The sequence below is a fragment of the Stegostoma tigrinum genome, chromosome 3 (assembly GCF_030684315.1).
Source record: "Stegostoma tigrinum isolate sSteTig4 chromosome 3, sSteTig4.hap1, whole genome shotgun sequence".
Taxonomy (NCBI): domain Eukaryota; kingdom Metazoa; phylum Chordata; class Chondrichthyes; order Orectolobiformes; family Stegostomatidae; genus Stegostoma; species Stegostoma tigrinum.
In genome coordinates, this window is record NC_081356.1 from 15,332,411 (window position 1) to 15,360,297 (window position 27,887).

At 45.1% G+C, this 27,887-nt stretch overlaps 1 protein-coding gene across 1 annotated transcript in view; it reads left to right on the top strand.

Moving 5' to 3' along the window:
• LOC125450811 (methylcytosine dioxygenase TET3-like) overlaps positions 1 to 27,887 on the top strand; it is a 160,569-nt gene that overhangs the window by 67,674 nt on the left and 65,008 nt on the right. The window contains exons 3-4 of the mRNA XM_059642595.1: positions 19,921 to 19,983; positions 23,548 to 26,452. Coding sequence (XP_059498578.1) covers positions 19,921 to 19,983; positions 23,548 to 26,452 — 2,968 coding nt within the window. The remainder of the gene's footprint in view (positions 1 to 19,920; positions 19,984 to 23,547; positions 26,453 to 27,887) is intronic.

Genomic DNA, 27,887 nt, shown 5'->3' on the forward strand with positions numbered 1-27,887 from the left:
CTGGGCTGGTTGTGTGGTGCAGTGGGGGGAAGGGGACAAACTGGGCTGGTTTAGGTTTGCAGTTGGGGAAGGGGAGATTTTGAAACTGGTGAAGTCCACATTGATACCATTAGGCTGCAGGGTTCCCAGGCGGAATATGAGTTGCTGTTCCTGCAACCTTCGGGTGGCATCATTGTGGCACTGCAGGAGGCCCATGATGGACATGTCATCTAAAGAATGGGAGGGGGAGTGGAAATGGTTTGCGACTGGGAGGTGCAGTTGTTTGTTGCGAACTGAGCGGAGGTGTTCTGCAAAGCGGTCTCCAAGCCTCCGCTTGGTTTCCCCAATGTAGAGGAAGCCACACCGGGTACAATGGATGCAGTATACCACATTGGCAGATGTGCAGGTGAACCTCTGCTTAATGTGGAATGTCATCTTGGGGCCTGGGATAGGGGTGAGGGAGGAGGTGTGGGGGCAAGTGTAGCATTTCCTGCGGTTGCAGGGGAAGGTGCCGGGTGTGGTGGGGTTGGAGGGCAGTGTGGAGCGAACAAGGGAGTCACGGAGAGAGTGGTCTCTCCGGAAAGCAGACAGGGGAGGGGATGGAAAAATGTCTTGGGTGGTCGGGTCGGATTGTAGATGGCGGAAGTGTCGGAGGATGATGCGTTGTATCCGGAGGTTGGTGGGGTGGTGTGTGAGAACGAGGGGGATGCTCTTTGGGCGGTTGTGGCGGGGGCGGGGTGTGAGGGATGTGTTGCAGGAAATACGGGAGACGCGGTCAAGGGTGTTCTCGATCACTGTGGGGGGAAAGTTGCGGTCCTTGAAGAACTTGGACATCTGGGATGTGCGGGAGTGGAATGTCTTATCGTGGGAGCAGATGCGGCGGAGGTGGAGGAATTGGCAATAGGGGATGGAATTTTTGCAGGAGGGTGGGTGGGAGGAGGTGTATTCTAGGTAGCTGTGGGAGTCAGTGGGCTTGAAATGGACATCAGTTTCTAGCTGGTTGCCTGAGATGGAGACTGAGAAGTCCAGGAAGGTGAGGGATGTGCTGGAGATGGCCCAGGTGAACTGAAGTTTGGGGTGGAAGGTGTTGGTGAAGTGGATGAACTGTTCGAGCTCCTCTGGGGAGCAAGAGGCGGCACCGATACAGTCATCAATGTACCGGAGGAAGAGGTGGGGTTTGGGGCCTGTGTAGGTGCGGAAGAGGGACTGTTCCACGTAACCTACAAAGAGGCAGGCATAGCTGGGGCCCATGCGGGTGCCCATGGCCACCCCCTTAGTCTGTAGGAAGTGGGAGGAGTCAAACGAGAAGTTGTTGAGGGTGAGGACGAGTTCAGCTAGGCAGTCCCTCTTCCGCACCTACGCAGGCCCCAAACCCCACCTCTTCCTCCGGTACATTGATGACTGTATCGGTGCCGCCTCTTGCTCCCCAGAGGAGCTCGAACAGTTCATCCACTTCACCAACACCTTCCATACCAACCTTCAGTTCACCTGGGCCATCTCCAGCACATCCCTCACCTTCCTGGACTTCTCAGTCTCCATCTCAGGCAACCAGCTTGTAACTGATGTCCATTTCAAGCCCAACGACTCCGACAGCTACCTAGAATACACCTCCTCCCACCCACCCTCCTGCAAAAATTCCATCCCCTATTCCCAATTCCTCCGCCTTCGCCGCATCTGCTCCCACGATAAGACATTCCACTCGCGCACATCCCAGATGTCCAAGTTCTTCAAGGACCGCAACTTTCCCCCCCACAGTGATCGAGAACGCCCTTGTCCGCGTCTCCCGTATTTCCCGCAACACGTCCCTCACACCCCGCCCCCGCCACAACCGCCCAAAGAGGATTCCCCTCGTTCTCACACACCACCCTACCAACCTCCGGATACAACGCATCATCCTCCAACACTTCCGCCATTTACAATCCAACCCCACCACCCAAGACATTTTTCCATCCCCACCCCTGTCTGCTTTCTGGAGAGACCACTCTCTCCGTGACTCCCTTGTTCGCTCCACACTGCCCTCCAACCCCACCACACCCGGCACCTTCCCCTGCAACCGCAGGAAATGCTACACTTGCCCCCACACCTCCTCCCTTACCCCTATCCCAGGCCCCAAGATGACATTCCACATTAAGCAGAGGTTCACCTGCACATCTGCCAATGTGGTATACTGCATCCATTGTACCCGGTGTGGCTTCCTCTACATTGGGGAAACCAAGCGGAGGCTTGGAGACCGCTTTGCAGAACACCTCCGCTCAGTTCGCAACAAACAACTGCACCTCCCAGTCGCAAACCATTTCCACTCCCCTTCTCATTCTCTAGATGACATGTCCATCATGGGCCTCCTGCAGTGCCACAATGATGCCACCCGAAGGTTGCAGGAACAGCAACTCATATTCCGCCTGGGAACCCTGCAGCCTAATGGTATCAATGTGGACTTCACCAGTTTCAAAATCTCCCCTTCCCCAACTGCAAACCTAAACCAGCCCAGTTTGTCCCCTCCCCCCACTGCACCACACAACCAGCCCAGCTCTACCCCTCCTCCCACTGCATCCCAAAACCAGTCCAAACTGTCTCTGCCTCCCTAACCTGTTCTTCCTCTCACCCATCCCTTCCTCCCACCCCATGCCGCACCCCCATCTACCTACTAACCTCACCCCACCTCCTTGACCTGTCTGTCTTCCCTGGACTGACCTATCCCCTCCCTACCTCCCCACCTATACTCTCTCCACCTATCTTCTTTAGTCTCCATCTTCGGTCCGCCTCCATTTATTCCAGTTTCCTCTCTCCATCCCCCTCTCTGATGAAGGGTCTAGGCCCAAAACGTCAGCTTTTGTGCTCCTGAGATGCTGCTTGGCCTGCTGTGTTCATCCAGCCTCACATTTTATTATCTTGTGTTTTCAGTTTACTAATTTACATGCAAAGCCTGTTAAGGTAACGCAAACCATTGGTGGTGAGGGAGAGGTAGGGAGAAGCAGAATCAATCTTCATCCCTTTGTAAGCATGACATTCACCTGCTGTCACTGATCACATCTTACTAATAACCAGTGAATCCTCAGTCCCTCACCCAGCACCCGGTGTGCCTTTCACAGCACCATAATTGAATAAGAGGAGCACTAAAAATAATGCAGTGCATCATAATGACAAAAACAAAATGCCACGGAGCTGGAAATCGGAAGCAAGAACAGAAAATGCTGGAAATACTCAGCAGGTTAGGCAGCATCTGTGGAGAGAAGTAGAGTTAATGTTTCAAATCGATGATCCTTCACCAGAAGAGAACTTTGTCCGATAGGTCACGGGCCAGAAAGCTTGGACAGAATTTAATGTTGTTTCCTTTGATGGGTGGGAGAGTGGTCACTGGGTACTTGGCCACTTTCCTGCTGCCTGAAGAAGTCCAGGTGGGAAGCTGGTCAAGGATGATCACCCCATAGCCAACTATGGCCCTTAATTAGCCAATTAATGCAGGAGGGTATTCCTCAATAAAAGACACTCAATGCCTAGTAGAAGGAGGATCTGGTGTCAGGAAGGAGATAGGGTTGTGCATTTGAAGCTACTTGCCTGCCTTTGCAATGACCTTCACCTGAATCTTCTCCCACCACCACCCACTGGCAGCTTGGGATCCAACAAAGATCCCAGTCCTCAGTTATAATGACAGCAACCACCCAGTCCCAGTGATACTCCCCCTCAGTTGAGCTGCCTGCTTTTGAATGGTCCAAGACGTTCCTGCTCCTTGTCTGAGCAAAGGCCCATGGCTGTCCAGTTAAGTGCCCAAGGGGCATTGATTGCATGGATCTTCCCTAAAAGTGATATTAAAGATTCCCTCCTGCGATTGCTATCACCTCTTTGGGCTATGTTTTTCTCTGCAGATGCTGTTTGACCTGCTGAGTATTTGTCACTGCCTGGAGCAGAGCCTGTCTCTGGTTATCCCTTCTTTTTGGGAGGTTGGGTTACTGCTGAAATAATCACAGATGAAATACTTTGTGTTGCTTCACAAGCTTATGGTTTCTTAACTTCCTTCAAATTAAAACCAAGGGAAGTATTTTGGAAAATTCTGCATTCCAAACATATAGTTTTCTGGTTATTAATTTTAACAAGTGAAAATCAAGGGTTGGAAGTATGCAGTTTCCTATTATGTGGACCAGGAGCAACAGGGTGTGAAATTCCAGACTTATGAGTGAAAAAGGCATGTGTTTTGCATGTGCCCAACTGTCACACCTCAGAACTCATACCTCCATGTGTTTTTAGCTGAGAAAATTAGGAATGTACTGCATGTGAGTGGGAAGAGGGAACGAGACTACGTGCACCAAGTTCAAACATTGTAGGATACTAGCGACCAGTCAGTAAAAACAAACCAGAGAAACATGTATGACAGCAAGTTCAGTAGGTGGTCAGGGTTAATAAAGAGAGGAGGCAGTACATCCTCATTTATTGCTGCACAGATGTTTCAACTACTGTGATGTTTTAAAAGTAATTTGTTAATTAGTTAAAGTTAACGAATCAACAATAAGGTGATAAATGTACTGTGCGTCATCCTCCAAGTAGAATGTATGTTGCAGTCTTATGCCTCAAACAATGAGTTTAGAAGGCTTCTTAGCAATGCAATTTATATTGATAGGAAATTTAAAAACAACTGGCTGAGCTTTTAATTTCCCTTTCCAACACTGTTTCTACCTTAAAAGACAAAAGTAACTTTTATATTTCTTTATGCATTGACCCTAAATTGACTTGATCGATTTTCACATTGTCTGTATAAGTGACCCTCATGGGCTGAAGGTGTAAATCGGTGCGCAAGTCCTCACTGAGAGCAAAAACCAAAGCTAGCAAATATAAACTGGAAGAACTACTGGGAGTAAGAATCAAAGAAAAGAGAAATTGCTGGAAAAGCTCAACAGGCCTGGCAGCTTCTATGGATAGAAATCACGATTGATCTTTTGGGTCTAGTGACCCTTCCGCGGAACTTTTGGTAGATAGGAAAATGTTGGTTTGTAGGTGGAAGATCAGGTGAGGGGAGGCAGTAAGGAATAAACAATTGGTGCAGATAGAGTTCAAAGAGAGAGAAGAACAGTTGGGCAGACAAAGGAGTGGATAACTATCTGGCTAGGAGGGTGAATAGTTGTTAAAGGTTGACACACAGTTCATGATCATCATCATCACCATCAGCCAATTCACACTGTTCACACCTCACCTGCCCCCAGTTCTGATGCTTTTGTTTTACTGTTGCCATGGGGTATCAGATGGAAATCGTCACTTCTGTGTGAAAGGGAATCAGAGGATAGAATGTTTCCCAATTTCAGATCAACTCTTTTGTGGAGGGAGATGCAAGGCACCTGGATAGTTCTTGGGCAAACTTCTGCTCTTCCCCTCATCAATTATACAACCACGTGTTTTCCTGTGGACTCAGCCTGTTGGAAGGGCAGCTGTACTCTCAGTTGTTGGGATATGGTGATATTTGTGTCACCATTGCCATGTTTAAAACCCAGCTGCACATCTCTTTATAATAAAATGTGAGGCTGGATGAACACAGCAGGCCAAGCAGCATCTCAGGAGCACAAAAGCTGACGTTTCGGGCCTAGACCCTTCATCAGAGAGGGGGATGGGGTGAGGGTTCTGGAATAAATAGGGAGAGAGGGGGAGGCGGACCAAAGATAGAGAGAAAAGAAGATAGGTGGAGAGAGTATAGGTGGGGAGGGGATAGGTCAGTCCAGGGAAGACAGACAGGTCAAGGAGGTGGGATGAGGTTAGTAGGTAGGAGATGGGGGTGCGGCCTGGGGTGGGAGGAAGGGATGGGTGAGAGGAAGAACAGGTTAGGGAGGCAGAGACAGGTTGGACTGGTTTTGGGATGCAGTGGGTGGAGGGGAAGAGCTGGGCTGGTTTAGGGATGCGGTGTAAATCTCCCCTTCCCCCACCGCATCCCTAAACCAGCCCAGTTTGTCCCCTCCCCCCACTGCACCACACAACCAGCCCAGCTCTTCCCCTCCACCCACTGCAAACCAAAACCAGTCCATCCTGTCTCTGCCTCCCTAACCTGTTCTTCCTCTCACCCATCCCTTCCTCCCACCCCAAGCCGCATCCCCATCTCCTACCTACTAACCTCATCCCACCTCCTTGACCTGTCCGTCTTCCCTGGACTGACCTATCCCCTCCTTACCTCCCCACCTATACTCTCTCCACCTGTCTTCTTTTTTCTCCATCTTCGGTCCGCCTCCCCCTCTCTCCCTATTTATTCCAGAACCCGCACCCCATCCCCCTCTCTGATGAAGGGTCTAGGCCCGAAACGTCAGCTTTTGTGCTCCTGAGATGCTGTTGGGCCTGCTGTGTTCATCCAGCCTCACATTTTATTATCTTGGATTCTCCAGCATCTGCAGTTCCCATTATCCCTGCACATCTCTTTAGACTCTTACATCAAGGATGGACTCTCACAGCATGTTGCTTGAGCCATGGCTCGCTCACTGCTTTGTGGAACCTGACATAGAAGTCTTGGCAGATTGGGTGGTGGGAGGAGGGTCATTCTTCGACCTGTGGACAGTCAGAGGAGGCCAAACCACTCAATCAGGCCAGCCCCAGTCTGGACACCAACAATAGCCGAGGTCATTGGCGAGTCTCCTGAGAAGTGGGATGCCCAACAGCACAAGATGAAAGTCAATGGTCTCCACTCCACAAGAGTAAATGCCTCCATCTTCTCTCTGCTACCCTGTCTCTCTCATGCCCACTACTCACTAACTTGGCCGCTGTACCTACCTCTCAGCACTCTCACCATTGAATACATCATGTCCACTCAACAACTCTCACCTTCTATATTCTCTCAAACTACTAACCCCTGTCCTCCCCCTGCTCTTTCTGCTCAATAACAGGGGACATAGCATGGTTACTTCTACTCCTGTTTCATTACTAAATCCTTTTGCATCCACTTCCATCACAGTCAGTTCCTCCTTTGTCTAATTGCAGGAAAGAACTGTCCTACCTGCCCCCTGTCTGAAGTCTCCTGAGCACCCCAACTGACCTATTTGCAACCCCCAGACTGGTTTTGCATGAGCTACAGGACTGAATGTAGCCTAATCTCCAGCTGCAAGGACACAGATCTCCAGACTCTGTCGTTAGGATGAGAGTGACCATGGAAAACATCTGGACTAGAATTGGGCATGCCCCTTTGGCTGTCTGTTGCAGTAACCCTGACCAACGGTAGCTTCCCTTCACCCCATCCTTTTCAGACATTGGACATTTGCTTGAAGCAGTGTGTTTTCCACACAAACTGCTGGCACATGGTGCCACACAATGACATGTTCACCCGCCTTGATTGTCCAGTGCTCCTTGCTGTGACAAATGCACGCCTCTCCCTCTGCCCGTAGACTACAGAAACTGTCAGCCTGTAGCCAAGCAATGTGAGCCACAGAGTGACTTCCAGGCTGCAAGCATGTTGAAGTCAGTGATTTCTTTTTTAAAAAAAACTCTCATTGTCTGTGAATCAAAGGCCAGCAGCTTCCAAGTAAGTGAAACGTGAGTGAACACTCAAAGCTGCTGTTGTACATATTCAAATGAACTGAAAGGGGCAGAGAAGACAATTTCAACATCTGCAAATGGCACAAAATGTGACAACTCTAAACAAAGAGGGGATAGTGAAAGGCTTCAGGAGGTCTTGAGACTGTTACACTTCATAGTTGTGTGACAAACAAAATTTAAAACAGAGGTATGAAGCAACTGTTGTAAAGGAGAGGCAGAAAAAGAATGGCCCTGGTGATATATGTACATAAATCTTTGAAGATTTCTCAAGAAGCCTGGATAGCTAGTGAAGATGACGTGGGCACTTTGGCTTTTCTAAACATAAACCAAACTGAGTAAAAATAATGGATTTTTTTGTCAAAACTTTTATATAATGCTGGTAGGCACCAACTGGAATAGTGTGTTCAGATCTGGGTAACACAATTTAGCAAGGATGATGACAAGGCATTAGTGAGGACGGAGGGCAGATTTAGTGGAAGGGTACTGGGGATGAAAGAGGGAGTTGAGAAAACCTGGAATTATTGTCTCGGGAGTAATCAAGGTTAACGGGAGATTTGTTAGAAAAATATAAGATAATGAAGGAGGTCTTATAGTGCAGTGGTAATGTCCCTACTTCTGGGCCAGGAAATCTAGAGTCAAGGACCGTCTGCTCCAAACGTGTGTCGTATCTAGTCCATTATCTATAGTCAATGCCTATAAGATCATGAAGAGATTTAATAGACTACATAAAGAGAATGTTTTCCTGTGGTGCAAGGGTCATTAGCTAGATAGTACAGATTTAACATATATGGCAAAAGAATCAGCAACATGAGAAAATTAAATATAGGCAGTGAGTTATATTTAGTATAAAATATGTTAGAAATAGATTCAGTAATACCTTTCAAAATTGAAGCAGGAGAAGTTTTCAGGGACAAATTAGATGACCCCCGTCAACACACAGTATCAAAAGGCTTCCTTCAGTGCTGAATCATTATATGATTGGATATGGGCAAAAGGAAAGTGCTTTTTACCCACATCCAAAGCAGCAGTGTCTTTATAATATGCAAATGAAAGATACTCTTTGAAAGAAGAGCAGGGGAGTTCTCACCAGTCTCCTGACCAGTATTTGTTCTTCAACTAGCACTATTCAGTCATCATCACACTGCTCTTTTGAGACCTTGCTACTTGCAAATTGACTGCCATTTCCTAAATAGTGACTATATTTCAACTTTCGTTCTAAAGCATCTCGGAATGTCCTGGAACGGTGAGAGATAGAACATAGAACATAGAACAGTACAGCACAGAACAGGCCCTTCAGCCCACAATGTTGTGCCGACCATTGATCCTCATGGATGCACCCTCAAATTTCTGTGACCATATGCATGTCCAGCAGTCTCTTAAATGACCCCAATGACCTTGCTTCCACAACTGCTGCTGGCAACGCATTCCATGCTCTCACAACTCTCTGCGTAAAGAACCTGCCTCTGACATCCCCTCTATACTTTCCACCAACCAGCTTAAAACTATGACCCCTCGTGCTAGCCATTTCTGCCCTGGGAAATAGTCTCTGGCTATCGACTCTATCTATGCCTCTCATTATCTTGTATACCTCAATTAGGTCCCCTCTCCTCCTCCTTTTCTCCAATGAAAAGAGACCGAGCTCAGTCAACCTCTCTTCATAAGATAAGCCCTCCAGTCCAGGCAGCATCCTGGTAAACCTCCTCTGAACCCTCTCCAAAGCATCCACATCTTTCCTATAATAGGGCGCCCAGAACTGGACGCAGTATTCCAAGTAAATGTGTCAAGATGTTGTGCAAATGTAAGTTTTTTTTTTCTAAGTAGTTCAAAGTAGTTCAGAGTATGAACTGCAGACTTATAGAATGGAAATATTTTAATTACCATCCCATCCATGTAATGATTGACCATTACTAAAAGAAGCATGTTACCATTTTGTAACTACCTCTTGGTGGCATATTATGTCAGTTGAAGTAACTGGCTTTTGTCTCAAACAATTAAATGGTTTGACATGTTGCTGTTACCAGAGAGATTTCAAATGATATGCTTACACACCATGCTTGTACTTAAGACTCTATCAGCTGGCCCCAGCCTAGACTGGGTTACAAAGTGTTAGGTGCAACCTATTTAGACTACTTAGCTACAGCTTAGCTGTAACTCAGGCGTTTAAGATGGACCTCTGGAAATGAGAAAATCATAATTCTGAACAATTGGCAAGTGAAACTGTTAGAATTTGGTAGTGGGGAAATCACTACAGAACAGTCTGATGCTAGCATTTGTACTTTCAGTCTAAATTCACACAGTAATTAGCAAAGTAGAAATAGCTTTGGGAGAATAGAAAGGAGATTCTTCAGAATTACAGCAGAAACAAGACAGTCCAATTAGATGGGAAAATTGGGATTGTTCTACAAAGAACAGAAAGGGTTAAGGGGAGATTTAACTGAGGTGTTCAAAGTTGTGAAAAATTTTGATAGCGGTAACTAGGCTAAACAACATTAATTGCATCAAGATCAATAAACAGCGATCACAGAATTTAAGATAATGAGGAAAGAACTGGAAGGGAAACAGAACACATGTTTAAAATGCACTGAAGTTATGGTCACTTGAAGGGGAGTGGAAGTTGATTGAAAAGAGCTGATGAAAAGTGAGTTAGATTCTGTCTTACTACCTCTGGGACCTGAGTTTAGAGTTAGTCTTGAATTATGGGTCAGTGTGGCTTTACTTTGTATCTGGTTTGTGATGCTCCTGTACTTGAGGTGTGGAGGAACGTTTGCTCTCTACCTGCCCGAGGATTGTATGCTGGAACTGTGTAGTACTAGATTCAAGCCAAAGTTTTCAGACAAATTTGACTATTCGTCAGAACAGATTCTGTACCTGGCCCACCATTGTTCATTGAAAAATTATCGAGGAGATTCACTCTGTCTCTAACCAATGCGACACCTGACCTGGGAAAAAGTTATATTTGACTCAATACGTTAGTCTGCTTCTCTCTCTGCAGATTTGGCCTGAACTGCTGAGTAGTTTCAGGATTCTCTGCTTTTAATTCAGGTTTTCAACATTTACAGTATTTTGTTTTCATGATGTATTCCAACTGTCCAGGAATATTTGTTTAGATGACAGGACAATACAGAGTATTCTACTCTGAACTTACGTTGTCCCAATTCTGGGATCTGATGATGTAGAGGTGCCAGTCTTGGACAGGGATGGATGAAGTCAGAAGTCACATGTCACCAGGTTGTAGTCCAACAGGTTTATTTGAAATCACAACCCTTCAGAGCGCAGCCCCCTTTGTAAGGTGCAATCAGGGCTACAACCTGATGTCGTGTGACTTCTGACCAGGATCTGATGAGACGGTGTAGAGGAAGTTTTGCTTTATATATAATTCATGTTCTCTTTGCACAAGAGGTATCTACTGGGATTGTGCAGCAGGGACTTTACTTAGGATCTAAACTGAATGGTCAATCAAACACCTAAGGTTTCATGTAGAGGGAGCTTTATTCAATATCTAATCTACACTGTCCCTTTACTCTCATTTGCATTCTACCTGCTATTGGAGAATTTGCTGGAACCACGTAGAAGAAGCTTTACTCTGAATCTAACAGTTGGTGTAGCTGTTTCTCGATAAGAGTTTGAGGAGGCGATTTGGAGGAATCTGAAGGGTGTCTCTACTTGGTAAAATGTCATCCCTAGTGAATTTTATAGGCAAGTCTAAAAGTAGTATTCTCTGTATCTCACCTATATTGTACCTGCTTTGGGAATGTTCAATGGGCAGTTTGGAGGAAGATCTAATCTGTAACTAATATGTCTCTTTGAGATCTTGGAGTGTTCAATGAAACATTGAGGGGGAATTTTACTCTGTACACAACCAAGACTATAATTATGCTGGGAGTGTTTGATGACACAGTGTAAATGGAGCTTTACTCAATATCTATCCAATGTTTCACCTGACAAAGTAAGATTAAAGAACTTAGGGCTTTTTACACTGGCTAGCCTGCACCACACCTATGTGTGCTCTGTTGGTCATTGCAAGGACAGCAAGGAAGGAGCTTTATTCTATAACTAAACAATGTTGCCCTGACTCAAGAGCGTGTTGAGGGGATATTGCAGTGACTGATTTACTCTGTATCTGATCAGAAGTGTATATTGATAGATGTGTAGGCAGTGTACGGGAAGATTTCTTATGTAGATAATCAATGCATTATCAGATCTAAAGGCATGGACAATGCAATGAGACATGTATCTCTCTGTACTAACTACACTCTACTACACTGCCTATGAAATGTGTAAATGTAGGGGAAGTTTTACTTTGTATCATTCTGTATCTGCTTTTGTTGAGACACTTTTTGAGTGAGCTTTATGTTGCTTTATATGGCTGAGGAGGGTTTGAGATGACTTACTCTGCTGCTTATCCAGTGCATCATTGGCCTGACCTAGGAGTGTTGAAAGTTAGGGATTAAGTATTGGCCAGGATATTGTTGAGAACTTTGCCTTTCTTCGACAAATTATAAATGAATATTTTACCGCAACGTAAAGGGGCAAACAGGACCCCAGTTTGACTTCTCATTCAAAGTCTGACACCTCAAAGAACGCCGCATTCTTCACTAAGATATTTGAATATAATGTGTCTCATGGAAAAGTTGTAATTTTATGGCTATACAACTAATAAATGGTTACCATTATTCAGTTTAAGTTGAAACTTCAGCTGTTGCAAATTATGATACCGGCTGAGTGTGCAGATGTGGTAATGGAACAAAATCAGGACAAAATTCATGTAACAGGAAGTCACAGTTAAAATGACTTCACTTTTACTCAACTGGAAACTGTGCTGAAAGATGGAAATCTAAAATGCTTGGCATTGGACTCTTCAGCAGATCAGCTGCTACCCAGAACGTGCCCACCTTTACCAGGCAGACTGCTGGGAGTTTCCACTAATTCCTATCTCTATTTCTACGCTAATTCAGTCTATATTTGGTACAGATAAAAGATGATTCAAGTTTTCTGATTTCTGTTCACTTGCAGAATCAGCAACTCATCAGACTTTCAGTAATTTTCTTAAATAACTGTCACAGATCACAAAATGTCAACAATAAATTTTCTTAACTCTTATTGGAAGATTTCTGGTTAAGTTTGTGAAACTGATAAAGCATCAGGCTTTTAAAAAGATGGTTTGAATGTCAAGTTTTTAAAAAATAAAGTATATCGTATCTATTTTTAAAGAAGGATTGAATCATGAGCACAGTGGAGGGGTGGGGGTTGGTGTGGGGGAAGAGAAAATACAGGGAATTTGCAATTTTTTAACTTTCTCATACTGGAATCCTCAATTTGAGATCAAATTAGTGAGTAATTAGAGTAGAAGAAAATAATCAAAAGCTTCCAGCGCTTGTTTCTTAACACTTATGTTTGATTAATTGAGGAGGTATCTTTTTATATTGAATACTGTAATTGTATGTATAAAGTGAATGAATTTTGTGTACTGTACGGGGAATATCAGAAGGTAGTTTAATAAAATATCTCCGAGGAAACTTGCTGCGAAAGATTTGGGTGTATAGTGTGAGGGGAGATGTAGCTGTTTGCATAGAAACGTTAGTTAAGTGACAGATGACAAATATTTAGGATCAAGAAAAGTTACTGCAACTGGAGAAGACTTGGAGATGATGTATCTCAAGTGTCAGTGCGTGGTCTATTTTTGTTAATACTAAGTATGATTGATTTGGACTTGGGTAGAGGAAACCCTTCATAAACGTCCTAGCAGAACAATAGTAGGGGACATCCAACAACAACATGCAGGATTATTTTAGAAAAAGAGGAATTAGAAAAAGCTTTATCAGGGCCATTTGCTGTCATAACTGACATGAGTTACGACGTAATGGTTTTTGAAGGAATCTGCCTTCTGTAGCCCCTCGCTCTTGTTCTAAAATGCCACTTGATGAACATCAAGGTCAATGTGTTTTGGAGACTGGACTTGGTCAAAATGCATTTTGATCGGAATAAAATGCAATCCTGAATTCCTCTGCTCTATATTCTTATGAAATTCAGTATATGTTATCCTAACCAATTAAATATCTCCTCCTTTGACAGTCCCACCATCCCGGGAATCAGTCTGGTAAAACTTCACTGCACTTCCCTTCGGGCAAAAACATCCTTCCTGAGTGTCTCATCCCTGCTGCTCTGCTTAAATCCTCTAACTGTGAAGGCCAACATATCATTTATCATCACTTCCTGCTGCACCTGCATGCTTACTTTCAGTGACTGGGGTGCAAGGATACATCAAACTCATTAATATATATTGTGAATAGGATCCTAGCACTGATCCCTGCAGTAACCCCAAAAGACATTGCCTGCTATTTAAAAAAAAGACCTTTTATTGCTCTTCATTATTTCCTGTCTGCCAGCCAGTTTTGTATCCATCTCAATGCACTATATCCAATCCCATGCACCGAGTGCAATTCCCCTTTTGTAAATCCATGAGGATTCTGTCTGATCCTATCACTGTTCTCTAAATGTGCAGTTATTTGATCTTTAGAGATGGACTGTAGCATTTCCTACACTACCAATATCAAGTTGACTAATCTATAATTTCTGAATGTCACTCTGCATCCCTTCTTAAGTTGAGAGGTTACATTAGCTAGCCCCCGATCTGCAATAACTGTTTCAGAGTTTGTAGAATCTTGAAAGATATTCACCAATATACCATTATTTTTAGGACAACCTCCTTAAGTACTCTGGAATGTCGATTATCAGAGCATGGGATTTATTGGCTTTCAGTCTCCAATTTCCTTACCAGTGATGAATTATGTTTTTCATTGATCAGCAATATCTTTTTTCCCCATTATAAATTCCCTGTTTCTGACTGTGTAAGAAACCTATGTTTGTCTTCAATCTTTTTCTCTTTGGATAGCTAGAGAAACTTTTACAGTCAGTTTTTAATGATCTCAGCCAGATCATACTCAGCCTGTTTTCCCTTTCTTAGTCAGCCCCTTTGTTCTCCTTTTGCTGAATTCTAAATAGCTCCCGCTCCTCAGGTCTGTTCTCTTCACTGGCCAATTTATATGCCTCCATCTTGGATCTAATACAATCTATCATTTTCCTTGTAAGCAATGGTGTGGTCACCTTTTTCCATTTTATTTTTGAGCCAGCCAAGAGTGAACAGTTGTTGCAGACACCCATATGCTGTTTGAATGCTTGTTGCCTTTTACTGTAATCTCTTTAAATAACATTCTTCAATCAATCATAGCCAATTCATGCCTCATTCCCCTTGTGGTTTCCCTATTTAGATATAGGATCGTAGTCTCAGAATAAACCGTGTCACACTCCATCTGGATGAAAAGTTCTATCATATTATGGTCATTCTTCCCCAAAGGGTCTTGCGTTACTTGATTGCGAATTATTCTTTTTGATTACACAATACCCAATCGAGGAAGGCCTGTTCTCTAAAACAGATTGCAGGAGAAACACAGCAGATCTGCCAGCATCTGTTGAGAGAAAAGCAGGGTTGATGTACATGGACACAATACCCTTAGTCAGTTCTGACAATGGCTTACTAGACTTGAAATGTTAACGCTGTTTCTGTCTCCACACATGTTGCCAGGTTTGTTGTGTTTCTCCAGCGCTTTGCTTTTGTTTCCAGCATCCTTGGCCGTTTGACAAACCAACTAGAGAAACAAGTACTATAACAATATATTGGTGCAGAAAATGATCCACATACATGCCAGGAATTCTTCTTTATTTGGAATTGTTAATAACTTGATTTGCCCAATTCTCTATGCATTTTAAAGTCAATCAAAATTACTAATTACTGTTATTGCACATTTATAATTTCCTGTTAAATGCTATTCCCAACATCAGCCATAAGTTTGGAAATCTATTAATAATTCCCAGTAATGTTGTTTTCCTCATTGTCAGAGCTAATATCCTTCATTACTGTTGCATTAATTTTAATCAGTAATGCAACTCCACTGCCTTTTCCTTTTTGCCTGTCCATACTAAAACAAAATGGCTTTGAATATTCAGTTCCTGGGTCACCCTACAGCCTTGCCTCCTCAATCCCGCCTATAGCATACTCAGTTTCATATATTTGCATGATTAATTCATCTGCTATATTGTGAATACTCTCTGTAGTAGGACACATAGCTTTAAGGCTTGTCTTTTTAACATTACTTGTCCTATTTCCGTTATTTTTCATTGTCTTCAATTATTTACATTTGAAAAAAAGTGGGGGTTTCGTTGGACAAAATGAAAACACACACTTGTCCCTAGATTGTGTTGATTGACAGACCATTTGGTGAAGCTTATTTTTAAAAAAAACCTTTAAATCTGCAGTGTCATAGGCTGTATTATTTGGATTTGCAGGGTTTTTTTACTTTGGCACCTGAAACCATTATAAATGTTCATCTAAGTTTCAAAAGCTGTCTCCTCACATATCTGAAAGGGATCTCTTTCTATTGACAGTATTAAGACATTTTAACACTGTCTCTCTAATGGGGATACCAATTAGATGTTTGCTTTTAGTTACAACAAGTTGATTACTTAGAAGAAATTAATTATTTTTAAATGTTCCTGATTGTTTTTAGTATATGGTGTATTTGAGTGATTGGTCCAAAGACCTGGCACGGTAGTCTTCCCACACAGCCTCTATGGTGATGGTGGGGCACGGGGGACCCTGAGCAGAATTGGGAATATGAGGGGGAAGGGACAGAACAAAGGAGTCCACATGCAGCAGGTGGGAAGTGAGTATTTAAGCATCTGATCTGTTGATTTATGCTCCAGCAAATTGAATTGCACCTCAGTTGCCACCTTGGAGTGACAGTTAGCCTCACACCTTCCTACTACTCTGTACCAGAAAAACCTGATTAGCACGGGCCTTATTGAAAGGAGTTGGGCCTGCCAAGTTTCCCATATTGCCCTTTCTGTCTCTTCCACAAAAATCGCTGGGTACCTTGGCCTATTTCAGCTTGCTGTCAGCTCCTTCGACAGCATTCATGGAAGACTTGGTGAATTGGTCGATATTAAATTCCAAGTTTTACCCAGTTATCATGCCGAACTTAGTCTAATTTCTGTACCGCAGTGTGCAGTGGAGGCCGGGACGTTGGATGCCTTCAAGGCAGAGATCGACAAATTCTTGATCTCAAAAGGAATCAAGGACTACGGGGAGAGTATAGGGAAGTGGTGTTGAAATGCCCATCAGCCATGATTTAAATGGCGGAGTGGACTTGATGGGCCCAATGGCCTTACTTCCACTCCTATGTCTTATGGTCTTATGTACCAATTCTGCTACCCTTTCTGATTTGGTACTGACTGAAAATTTAATGAACTTGCATTGAGTTTCTCATTGTACCACACAGCAGGATATCAAACTTCTCCATCACAGGGCATTGATGAAAAAGAATTTGTGAATAAAATTAATTAGAGAATTACTTGCAAAAGAAGACATACTGGAAGGTATGGGAAGACAACAACAAATTGGATTAATTTGGAAGTCTTGAGGGGAAACAACACTAGAGTTGCTTTGAGGGCAGGATATTTGCAGCTGTCATCATGGCCATGGAACGTTGATACTTCCAAGGCAATGATGATTGTATTTTTGTTAAAGGAGAGCATGAAGGAAATGGGAAATGGTGGCACATTGATTTGAGATACAGATCAGGCATGATTTAACTAAATGGTGAAATAAACTCAAATGGCCTATTCTTGTTCCTAAAGTTAGTAACTTACCGTGATTTGACATAAAGCTAGCCTGCAGTCAGGCTCCTGCATATGTGCTTCATGTGCTTCAATCATACTGGGCACCAGTAAGTTGCTGAAGGGCAGTTTAACTCTCGTTCCTCCTTACGAGACCATGCCAAGTCTCTGTTTAGTTGCTGCATAATTACATCGCTCAGACTGGCAGGAGGACAGGCTTTCAATTTCACCAATCCAAGGGTAACATGTAGCTGAAACTAAAATGGTGTTTCTCTGCTGGAACAAAGTCAAATGCCCTCTTTTTGCCCATTGAAATGTGGTGAATGAGAAAGATTGGACTTCAATAAGCTACTCTTTTTTGGCTCAGCTGAAACAAAGTGGAACTTGGAACTGTAGAAAATATGCCAATGATTAAATTGCAGCTCATTAAGAACATTGTTCAGTATATTTAGCAGAATTTAAAATGATCAGCCCGTAGGCCAAACTCAAGTGAGGTGAAGCAACTCACTCTGAAACTGCATGGGTCACAGATCCCAGCCATTATACCAGGCCTGAGATTCCAGTACTCAACCAGTACTGGCACTGCAGGAGCTTGTGTTTTTAAGTGGTAGGGGCCACAGTTCTATTTTTGGACTGTTAGTGCAAGTGTCACTGATTTGTCTTAGTTTCAGCCTGTCCTTGTTGGCTAGAAATCTCAGCACCTGCCCACTTCAGGTGGTGGTTAGGGGCAGGTTCAAAAAAGGATCACTTCAGATGTAACTTCCAATGACAAGAGGATCAAATCTACAAAAGCTCTGTTATTTACTTTTGTGGGACTTGCATGTATGGGCCAATACTTGTTACTCACCCCAATTTACCCAAGTGCCACTAGAATCTAAAGGGCATAAACTCCAGACTTTCAGAGTCTTATTTCCCTTTATGACGCTGCAACTCATGGACACAGTTGTGCCAATGAAACAATGAGGTTCCAGTTGGTGTGTCTCACTGTGAAAAGTTGGGGACAGGGTGCGGGCAGCAGAGTCTTAGAGGGATTTGGGCCCCCTGTGATTTTTTTTGCTGAATGGGATATGGGTGACACTGGCAAGGTTTATTGGCCATATGCGTTGCAACAGGCCCTTTGGCCCACAGTGTTGCGCTGAACATGATGCCAAATTAAACTAATCCCTTTTGCCTGCCCTTGGTCCGTATCCCTCCATTCCTTGCTTATTCGCGTGTTTATCTAAAAGTCCCTTAAACGTCCCTGTCATATTTGCCTCCGCCACTATCCCTGGATAAATATGAAGTATTACATTTTGCTAAAACAAACAAAGACAAGACATAATAATAAGGTGTTTGCCGGCTCACTTGCCAGGGACGGGTGTTCAATTCGAGCCTCTGGTGATTGTCGGCGTGGAGTTTTCACATTCTCCGTGTTTTTTTCCTCTGGGTGCCCTGGTTTCCTCCCACATTCCAAAGATGTGCAGGTTCAGTGGATTAGCCACAGGGATGCGGCAGGTATGGGTGGGCTTGTCTTTGGAGGTTCATTGTGGATTTGATGGGCCGAATGGCCTGCTTCTACACTGTAAGGATTCTATATACCGCGATGTGTATTAATTATTTGGACCGAACAGTGCAAACTCTAGTAAATTCCACAGGTAATGCAGAGGGGAGAGCCTGCCCAGGAAAACCTGGCCATGGGCCAAGAGCTGGAAAGTGGGACAAATGTACGTTTCATGTAGTATTATTAGCACAGACTTGATAGACTGAAGTGCCTGTTCTGTACTGTCTGAATCTACAAAAAAAAGCAAATTTCCAATTATTTGTGGTTTCAATTAGGAGTCAAGGCCAGCTGCCTTACAAATTGACTTAAGTGCCTTTTCTTTTAAGGAAGAGGTGAAAATAGGTGTGATTAAGCTAAGCCCTTGGTATTTTAAACTGAAGTAGGGCAGAGTGAACAGTGCAAGGGCTAGCAATCAGTACTGGGGGAGATTTAAAATTCTATACTCCGCAAGCATGCCCTAAACTCTAGTTTCTACAGCATGGATTAGAAGCACTAAGCTATTATTTACAACATGAATAGGATCCACAATATTTAGCTCCTTTCACAGGAAGGGTGGGGTGGGGGAGGGGGGGGAAGGTTGGAATTTCCCTTTCTATACTTATATCAAGTAGGCAAATAGATTTATCAAAGGTCAATGTTTTTGGGTTAATTACAGTGCAGGGTCTGTGATGCAAATACATCACACAGGGCCTGCTATTTAACTGAGTTTTGAAATTGGAGGTTCTCAGCAAAATGAGAAGTTTGGCACAGAATACATTGGAATGTATTTGACGAGCTAAAGTTTAGCATCACCCTTGGCACAGTGATAGTAGTCTGATCTCCAAGTTGAAACATTATGGGTTCAATCACCAGTGCAAGATTTGAGTACACAATGTAGACTGATACTCCATTACAACAGTACAGTACTGAAGGGGTGCTGCATTGTCAGAGAGAAGTAGCTAAACTGCCTGTTAAGGTGGTTGCTAAAGATCAGGTGACATCACTCAAAAAAGAGAGAGGATTCTTTCAGTATACTGGCCAACTCTCATCCCTCAACCAACATAACTAAAAACAGTTCAGCTAACGTGTTGTTGGGGGAATTTTGGAATAGATACACTGGTTGCTGCACTTATTTTGGAGTCAACAGTGACTCAAATTCAAAACGGTTTTATTGATATATTGTAGAATTTCATGAAAACATAATAAGGTGCTACGTGATTACGAGCTTTCTCTCATTATCAATTCTGTCACTGCAGCGTCTGGAAATAACCTCGGACTGGAAATTCTGGGAATGGTTTCCCTTCCTAATTTTAGTGCAGGTGTGTTCTTGTGATTTCTCCTGGGGTTCTGACAGTCTGTAGTTAAAGTTGAAATGGTTAAATTGCATCGGCCACCAAACCTCTGCATTTTGTCATTTGTTCTCTAATGCTATTTTGAAACAACACAATTAAAATTCACAGACAATGCTTTTAAATGATAGTGGCTGAAATATTCTGCACACTAACAAACAGTTATCTCACATTTCTGAAATGGAGACAAGGATGAATATAATCAAATTCCACAATTTAGTCATCCTGGAAAAGATACTTTTATTTTGTGTCCAAATAGTATGGGAAAAAATTGGGACAGGGAGAGAATGTAAGGGACAGAAGCATTTATACAGCAAATAAAAACGTAAAGAACTGTGGATGCTGGAAATAAGAATCAAAAACATAAATTGTTGGAAAAGCTCAGCAAGTCTGGCATCATCTGTGGAGAGAAGTCAGAGTTAACATTTAGGTTCCAGTGACCATGCTTTGGAAGGGTCACTGGACTCAAAACATTAACTCTGATTTCTCCCCACCGATGCTGCCAGAACTGCTGAGTTTTACCAGCCATTTCTGTTTTGAGTTAACATTTAAATAGCATCGTTTACAACTTTTAGGATTTCTCAAATTACTTTACAACCAGTTAAATACATTTCAAATGTAATTAACATTACAAGATTGCACAAACACCAGAGTGAAAATAATCAGAAAATCTGTATTTTTCGATGATATTTGTTGAGGGATAAATATCAGGCAGGGCATTGAATTCTTTGAAATAACATGATCTCCAAGAAACTGACATCAATTCCATTGATGTAATGGGAACTGCAGATGCTGGAGAATCCGATATAACAAAGTGTGGAGCTGGATGAACACAGCAGGCCCAGCAGCATCTCAGGAGCACAAAAGCTGACGTTTCGGGCCTAGATCCTTCATCAGAAAAGGGGGAGGGGGAGAGGGAACTGGAATAAATAGGGGGAGAGGGGGAGGCGGATCAAAGATGGATAGAGGGGAAGATAGGTGGAGAGGAGACAGAGAAGTTAGAGGCTGGGATGGAGCCTGTAGAGGTGAGCGTAGGAGGGGATAGGTCAGTCCAGGGAGGATGTACAGGTGTAGGGGGCGGGATGAGGTTGGTAGGTAGGAAATGGGGTGCGGCTTGAGGTGGGAGGGGGCATAGGTGAGAGGAAGAACAGGTTGGGGAGGCGAGGACGAGCTCGGCTGGTTTTGTGATGCAGTGGGGGGAGGGGAGATTTTGAAGCTTGTGAAATCTACATTGATACCATTGGGCTGCAGGGTTCCCAAGCAGAATGAGTTGCTGTTCCTGCAACCTTCACAAGCTTCAAAATCTCCCCCCCTCCTACTGGATGCCAAAACCAGCCCAGTTCATCCCTGCCTCCCTAACCTGTTCTTCCTCTCGCCTGTCCCCTCCTCCCACCTCAAGCCCCATTTCCTACCTACTAACCTCATCCGGCCCCCTTGACCTGTCCGTCCTCCCCAGAGTGACCTATCCCCTCCCTACCTCCCCACCTATACTCTCCTTTCCACCTATCGTCTCCTCTATCCATCTTCGATCCGTCTCCCACTCTCTCCCTATTTATTTTAGAACTCTCTTCCCCCACCCCCTTTTTCTGACAAAGGGTCTAGCCCCAAAACGTCAGCTTTTGTGCTCCTAGGATGCTGCTTGGCCTGCTGTGTTCATCCAGCCCCACACTTTATCATTTCCATCGATGTATCATTGCCTTAGTACTGAATTTAAATGTAGATTATATGCACAAATGTCTGGATTGGGATATGAAATAGTAACATTGTAACCCAGAGATAAGAGAATCATCACTAAGCTGAAAATAGTAGTCAGGTTTCCAAAGGTCCCATTAAATAAACATCTGATAACCAATTCCAGGTCATTAGAATACAGACCTCTTCAATCTGGATCAAACTGGCTAATAACAGAGATGCTTGACCACGTATATTACACATATTAACAATTTCTATCGTTATAGCTTTGCAGATGCAGTGAAATGTCCCAGAAAAATAAATAGACCACTTGTTCTGAAGAAAATCAGATACTGAGCAATGAAAGGGAGGGAATGAAGACAATAATAACAGGGATGAGCAGATGACTAAAAGTATGGTTCAACGAAGAAGACACAAAGGTTTAGTGAAAGTGCAGGATGCAATCCCTGGAGTCTGTACAATTAATGAAATGTTGGCAGGAGGAAAGGGGAATCCAAGTTAAAGAAAACTGATGTTGTAAAGTGGGTTGCAGAGCTTCAAAGCTGATAAGTGGAGATCAGGCTTAGTGTAAAAAAAATGAGAATGTGTTTGGTAGAAACAGTGCATTGGATGGATGAAAACCAGGGGAGCTTGGAAAAGCTGGGGTTACAGAGCTTTGATACAATGGTCTAGAAATTTCATACAGTATGGAAACAGACCATTTGGCCCATCCAGTCCACACCGACCGTCCGAAGAGCATCCTACCCAGATTGACCCATCCTTGTAACCCTGTATTCCCCGTGGCTAATCCACCTAGCTACACAGCCCTGGACACGATGGGCAATTTAGCACGGTCAATCCACCTCAACGAACCTGCTGAGGTCTGAAATTGCTGGAAAAAAAACTCAGGTCGGGCAAAAAAAACTCTTGTTGGAATGAGGGGTTTAACCAGGTAGTGGGCCCCTTATTTGCATAATCAAAAGGGACCAACAGCTCTCTTAGACACGAGTATAACTTTTTGTTGTTTTTGTCCCGTCTCAGTATGGCGGGAATTGGGTACCTCCCAAAATGTTCATGGGCTCTTTCGTGACCAAAGAATAGCTTCTGAGCTGGCCAATGCATCAAAAACGGAAACTTTGGAAAAGGATGCCACTTACCCCCTAACACTAACGAACTATTTCCCACCAAAATTGCAAAAAGGCGAATGTTCTCTTGTCACTTGGGACAAAATGACAGAGTTGTTGTCAGAGTCACACAGAGCATGCAGCACGGAGACAGGCGGTGTTCGTATTCCACAGCCTTTTGCTTAACCTGCTTCATCACAGCACGTCAGCTGTTGTGAAGCTGGGAAGTGCAAATAAATAAATATATATATATTTCTCCCCGTTGCTTTGTGCACTTGTAAATGAACAAAAAAAGTCGATATTTTTAACGAAGAGCCGAAACGTTAACTCTGATTTCTCTCCGCAGATGTTGCCATACCTGCCGAGATTTTCCAGCTGTTTCTGATTTACCGCACCCGCTGTTCTTTCGGTTTTTATCTAGATATTTATTGAAAGAGTACAAGGAAACTTAGTGCAGCAGGTTTCTGAGTGGAGTGGGTGAGAGAGAGTGCGAGATCTGCCGGCTGAGAGTTGGTTAGGCTTTGAGAACTTACTAATACAGCTGATGCCTATGATGTGGGATCTCACATCTATAAGAAGTGAACTGAATACGACGGGGTTGTTGAAGTGTTTCATATGTCTGCAATGTGGCGCAAATTAGTTGAACTTTAAACCTATCATTGCGTGCATTTTGCTCTTTCAGGAATTTTACCAGCCGTGTAAAAAGATTTTCTTTGTCTCTCTCTCCACCCCTCTACAGATACGTTCAGTGGGTAACTTTGTGGATGGCCCTCAAACAGACCAGATGGAACAGGAAAGAGTTAGTCATGTCGAGGATAAGAGTCTGAGTCCAGTGTTAACGATCCATTATGAGTCTCCTGAGCAGCATACAGAAAACGTCCCGGTGAAAGCGGAGAACGGCAGAGAGTTACAGCAACGCCAGCTCAATGGAGACTGCAAATGGGACGGAGTGAAAAGCGTCTCTGCAGAGAGTCATGCTCAGGAGGTCTCGGGAAACTGTGACAGCCCCGAGGTTCAGCAAGAGAAGCCGAGTGTTCCGCAGTATGTTCCCAACGGTGGAGTAAAGCATGTCCTCGCTGAGCCTCCGCCAGGCGGGTTTCAGCAATCCAAGAAGATGAAGCTGGAGGACGAGCCTAGTGGTCAAAATCCGGACTCAGAGAACCAGGAGGCCAAACCGAGAGGGCGTATCCGGGCTCAGACTGAGCTGCGGCAGTTTGAAGGGCAGAAATGGCTGGGCAGCACGACCAAACCTCAGAGCCCCGAACGCGGAGATCCTGGCCGCCCCCAGCCCCCAGCGAGCGAACGCAACAGATCGGAGAAGGGGACGGGCCCCGGCTACAGGAACGGGGACATCCTGTCGCTCCTCGAAAGCAAGCCAGTTCCGAACGGTGCTACAAGTTGCGTGGACGTCCAGCAGCGCGGCGGCTCCCGAGACAAGGCGCTATCGCTGCGCTACCCCGAGCCCTTGTTGAGCACAGCGCACAGTGTCACATCTCACCAGTGCATCAGAACAACAGAGGCCAGGGCGAACCTGTCATGGAAGAGAGCTCACACCTCACATACCTCGTCTGTATTGAAGACAGAAGAAGGGCAGCTGGTAGAACAGCTGCCGGCAGCCAAGAGCCCAGGACCACAGAGCTCTGGAGCTGGGCAGGCGCCCGGCCAGTGTTCTCCTGTGGTCCCCACCAAGTGTTTACATCTGCAGACCAGCTTTACAAAAATGTCAGAGCCCCCTGCCAGGGGCAAGACCGTGTTTATTGGTGCTACGGGCGGCTCGCAGCTTCTCTTGCAGCCCGGGGAAGGGCACGGTTTACAGGCCGCCCGGGTGGTGCACGGGGCGGCCAGGGTGCCCCAAGGCGAGCCGCCGGGCTGCAGAGAGCCGGAGGCGCCCGGACCGACCGAGAACGGAGCCCCCTCCGCTTGCCCTCAGCAGCAGTGGCCGGGCTCGGCGCACCGGGGGGCGCCTCGCCAACCTCCACCTCCCCCCGCTCCTCTCCCGGCCGAGCCTTGGCTCCGGCTCCGGCTGCTCCAGCTCCAGCAGCAGCAGCCGCCGCCGCCGGCATCATCCCCACCGCCTCCGGCCTGTGCGAGGGGCCCGGAGCGGCCGTGCAGCAACGGGCCGGCGGCCGGGGAGCAGCGGGCGCAAGCGAATGGCCAGGCCCGGAGGTGGGGTCCGGGGAGCGGGCAGGATCCGGTCGGGCTGCCGGGCTCCGAGACCGAGACACAGCAGCAGCGACGTGACAGACCGCAGTCGGCCCCGCAGCGCCTCCTGCAGGCTCAGCAGGACAAGGCAGAGAGCCCCCCGGGGAAGAGGTCACAGCTGCAGACCGTGGGCGAGGGCCGACCCCGTTCAGTCCCCCAACAGGACACAGAGGTGCTGAAATACCGTCTCCAGTCCCGGCTCTTACCCCTACTCCCACTGAGCCAGGGGCAACAGCAGTCATCACTGGCCCTGGATGAAGGGCTGGCTCCCTGCCTGTGCCCTCGCACCCTCCAAGCTCAGGTGCCAAACCTCCAGCTGTCCCCCGAATGCCAGCAGCCCCCACTCCCAGGCGACCCCCATCGTGGCCAGCGCTTGAAGCCAGTGGAACTCAAAATGGGGAACCTGTTGTCCCACCCAGTCCAGGAGCAGAAGGACCCACCTTACAGTGCCCACAGCAGCAATCCCCTTTACAGGAGGCTCATCGAGCCTCAGCTGAACAAACTCAGCCCCTCTCACGGTTGCACTCCCGAGGGGGCAGGCCCCTGCAGGGCAGAGAGCAGTACCGACCAAGAACTTCAGCCTCCAAACAAAGCCAGCGGTTCGCAGCAGGCCCTGTATGCCCAGCATGGCACAGCACCGACTCAGAAACTCAAGCAGCAGGTACACCACATGTCTGTCATCCAACAGACACAGCAGCCACATTCACAGGGACGAGCTGAACTGATGGAGCCAGTCACTGCACCCAGGATCGAGCGAGGCTGTTCAGTCCCTCAGTCACATCCAACGCCAGGGCAGATACCCCATGGCTCACAAAGCCCTCAGGCCCCATCCGGCATCCAGAAAGAAGATGAATCCCAAATAAGCGCAGCACTTAAAGCTCACTTATTGCAACAGCAAGAGCTGCAAAGGAGAATGTACCTACGAAGAATGCAGGACCCCAAAGGACTTCAGAAGCTAATCAAGGTTGAGAAAGAATGCCCAACCACCCCTTCCACAACTGTAACCCGTGCCCAGCTGAAAGCTGACCCAGAAATATTGAACCTTATTAAGCAGCAGAGCCAGCAGTTAAGCTGTGACCACCAGAAGCAGGAAAGGAGCATCATCGAAGCACTGGAGCAGCGCTTTAAAGAGTACCAGCTTTCCTCACCCTTTGACCAACAACCATGTGTCATCAAATCACCCAAGCAAGTGAAAGTGGAAACCTCAGGATCTGTCACTGTTTTGTCTGCCACCACTGACTTAGAGTCAGATTTAGGTGGTGACTCTGCTTCAGCAGTACAAACCAGTTCATCTACTGAAGCCACACCGACTAAACGACGGCCAGGATCCACACTCAGTAATTTTTTAGAGTCCCCCTTGAAATATTTGGACACCCCTGTCAAAAACTTACTGGACACCCCGAAGAAGACACAGTATGATGTCCCAGCGTGCAGTTGCGTTGGTAAGCCCTGTCGCTTTGCTTCTTCGTACAGCCGTCCACAGGCAGAGGTGTACAGAAGCACGATATAGCACCAAAACCATTTCCCCACATACTGACACAGTTACTATCAGAGCCATGCCCTTAAACAAGAGAGCTCAACAATGTTTTTGTAAGAATAGTTAAACCTCTCCACAATAACTTGCCATCCTGCTGTAACCTTTTTGTTCTCCTTTTCTTTTTTTTTGGGTAGCCAGTATCAAAGTTTTCTGTTTACGGAATTCCCAATATCAGCAGAAAAGCTGTACATCACCCAGGGCCTTGGTAACAGCACCCTTCAGTACTGTGTGCAGATTTGCTTCTTTCCTAAGGAAGGATATGTCTACCTTTAAAGGCTGTGTTACAATAGAGAACTTAAATCCTGGGAATGAGGTGAATTGTCCTATGAAAAGATTAAATAGATTAGGTCCATATTTCCTGGATTTAATAAGAATCATAAGGATTTTAAGGAGCTGGACTGCTCAATGTTGGAAGGATGTTTTCTCTGGCTGTATCTAGATCAAAGTAGCACAGCCTGGAATAAATGAATGGCCATTTAGAATTGAGATGAGTAATGTTTCACTCCATTGTGAAGTTTGGAATTTTCTACTACAGTGAGCTGAGAATACTCAGTCGTCGAGATATTCAAAGACGAGTCAATAGACTTCTGGATACTTAAGAGAATCAGAGACCTACTGCCAGTTTGGAAAGATGGATTTGAGTTATTAGATCACACACTGTCTTACTGAATAGTGGAGCAGGGCTATCCCAACTTCTATTTGTTTGCAGGCTGACACAGCTGACCATACCTTGTTTGAATGAATGGTAAATGAGGTTCCGAGAGTCCATTCTTTTTTATAATCTAGTCTCAGATATTAACTTAATTAACGTCATAAATGAGCACTAACAATGGGAGTGCATTTAGATTGTTGTCAGTAACAATGAAGAAAAATGGAAGATCTGGTCAAATAGGAGAGCAAATCTCTAATGTTACTGTCTGAAGGAAGTTACTTTCTTACGAGCAATTGCTTCAGAGCAAGGACACAAATGTTACAATGTGACATAGCATAGAAGGTTGCTCATTGTGGCTGCTGTTTGATTAAACAATCCAATTCCACCACCTCTCTTCCTACACACCTAGTCTATTTCAGAACTATTATTGAAGCTGCTTCCATCAGACAAAGTGACTGGCTTTAATACTGAGTGGAGGTGTACAAACTTGCGTAAGAGTGATGGAAATTGAATAACTCCATGTCACTATCGGTCCTCCCTCAAACTCCATACGGAACCAAATTCTCAGTGTTAAGAAATGTAGCACAAGTGAGACTTAAATTCCAGAGCAGGGAGAGTAAAAGGAACAGGAAAAACATTGCCAGCTGTTAAAATCTAAGCCTTAATTGCTGAACATAATTTACAAAGG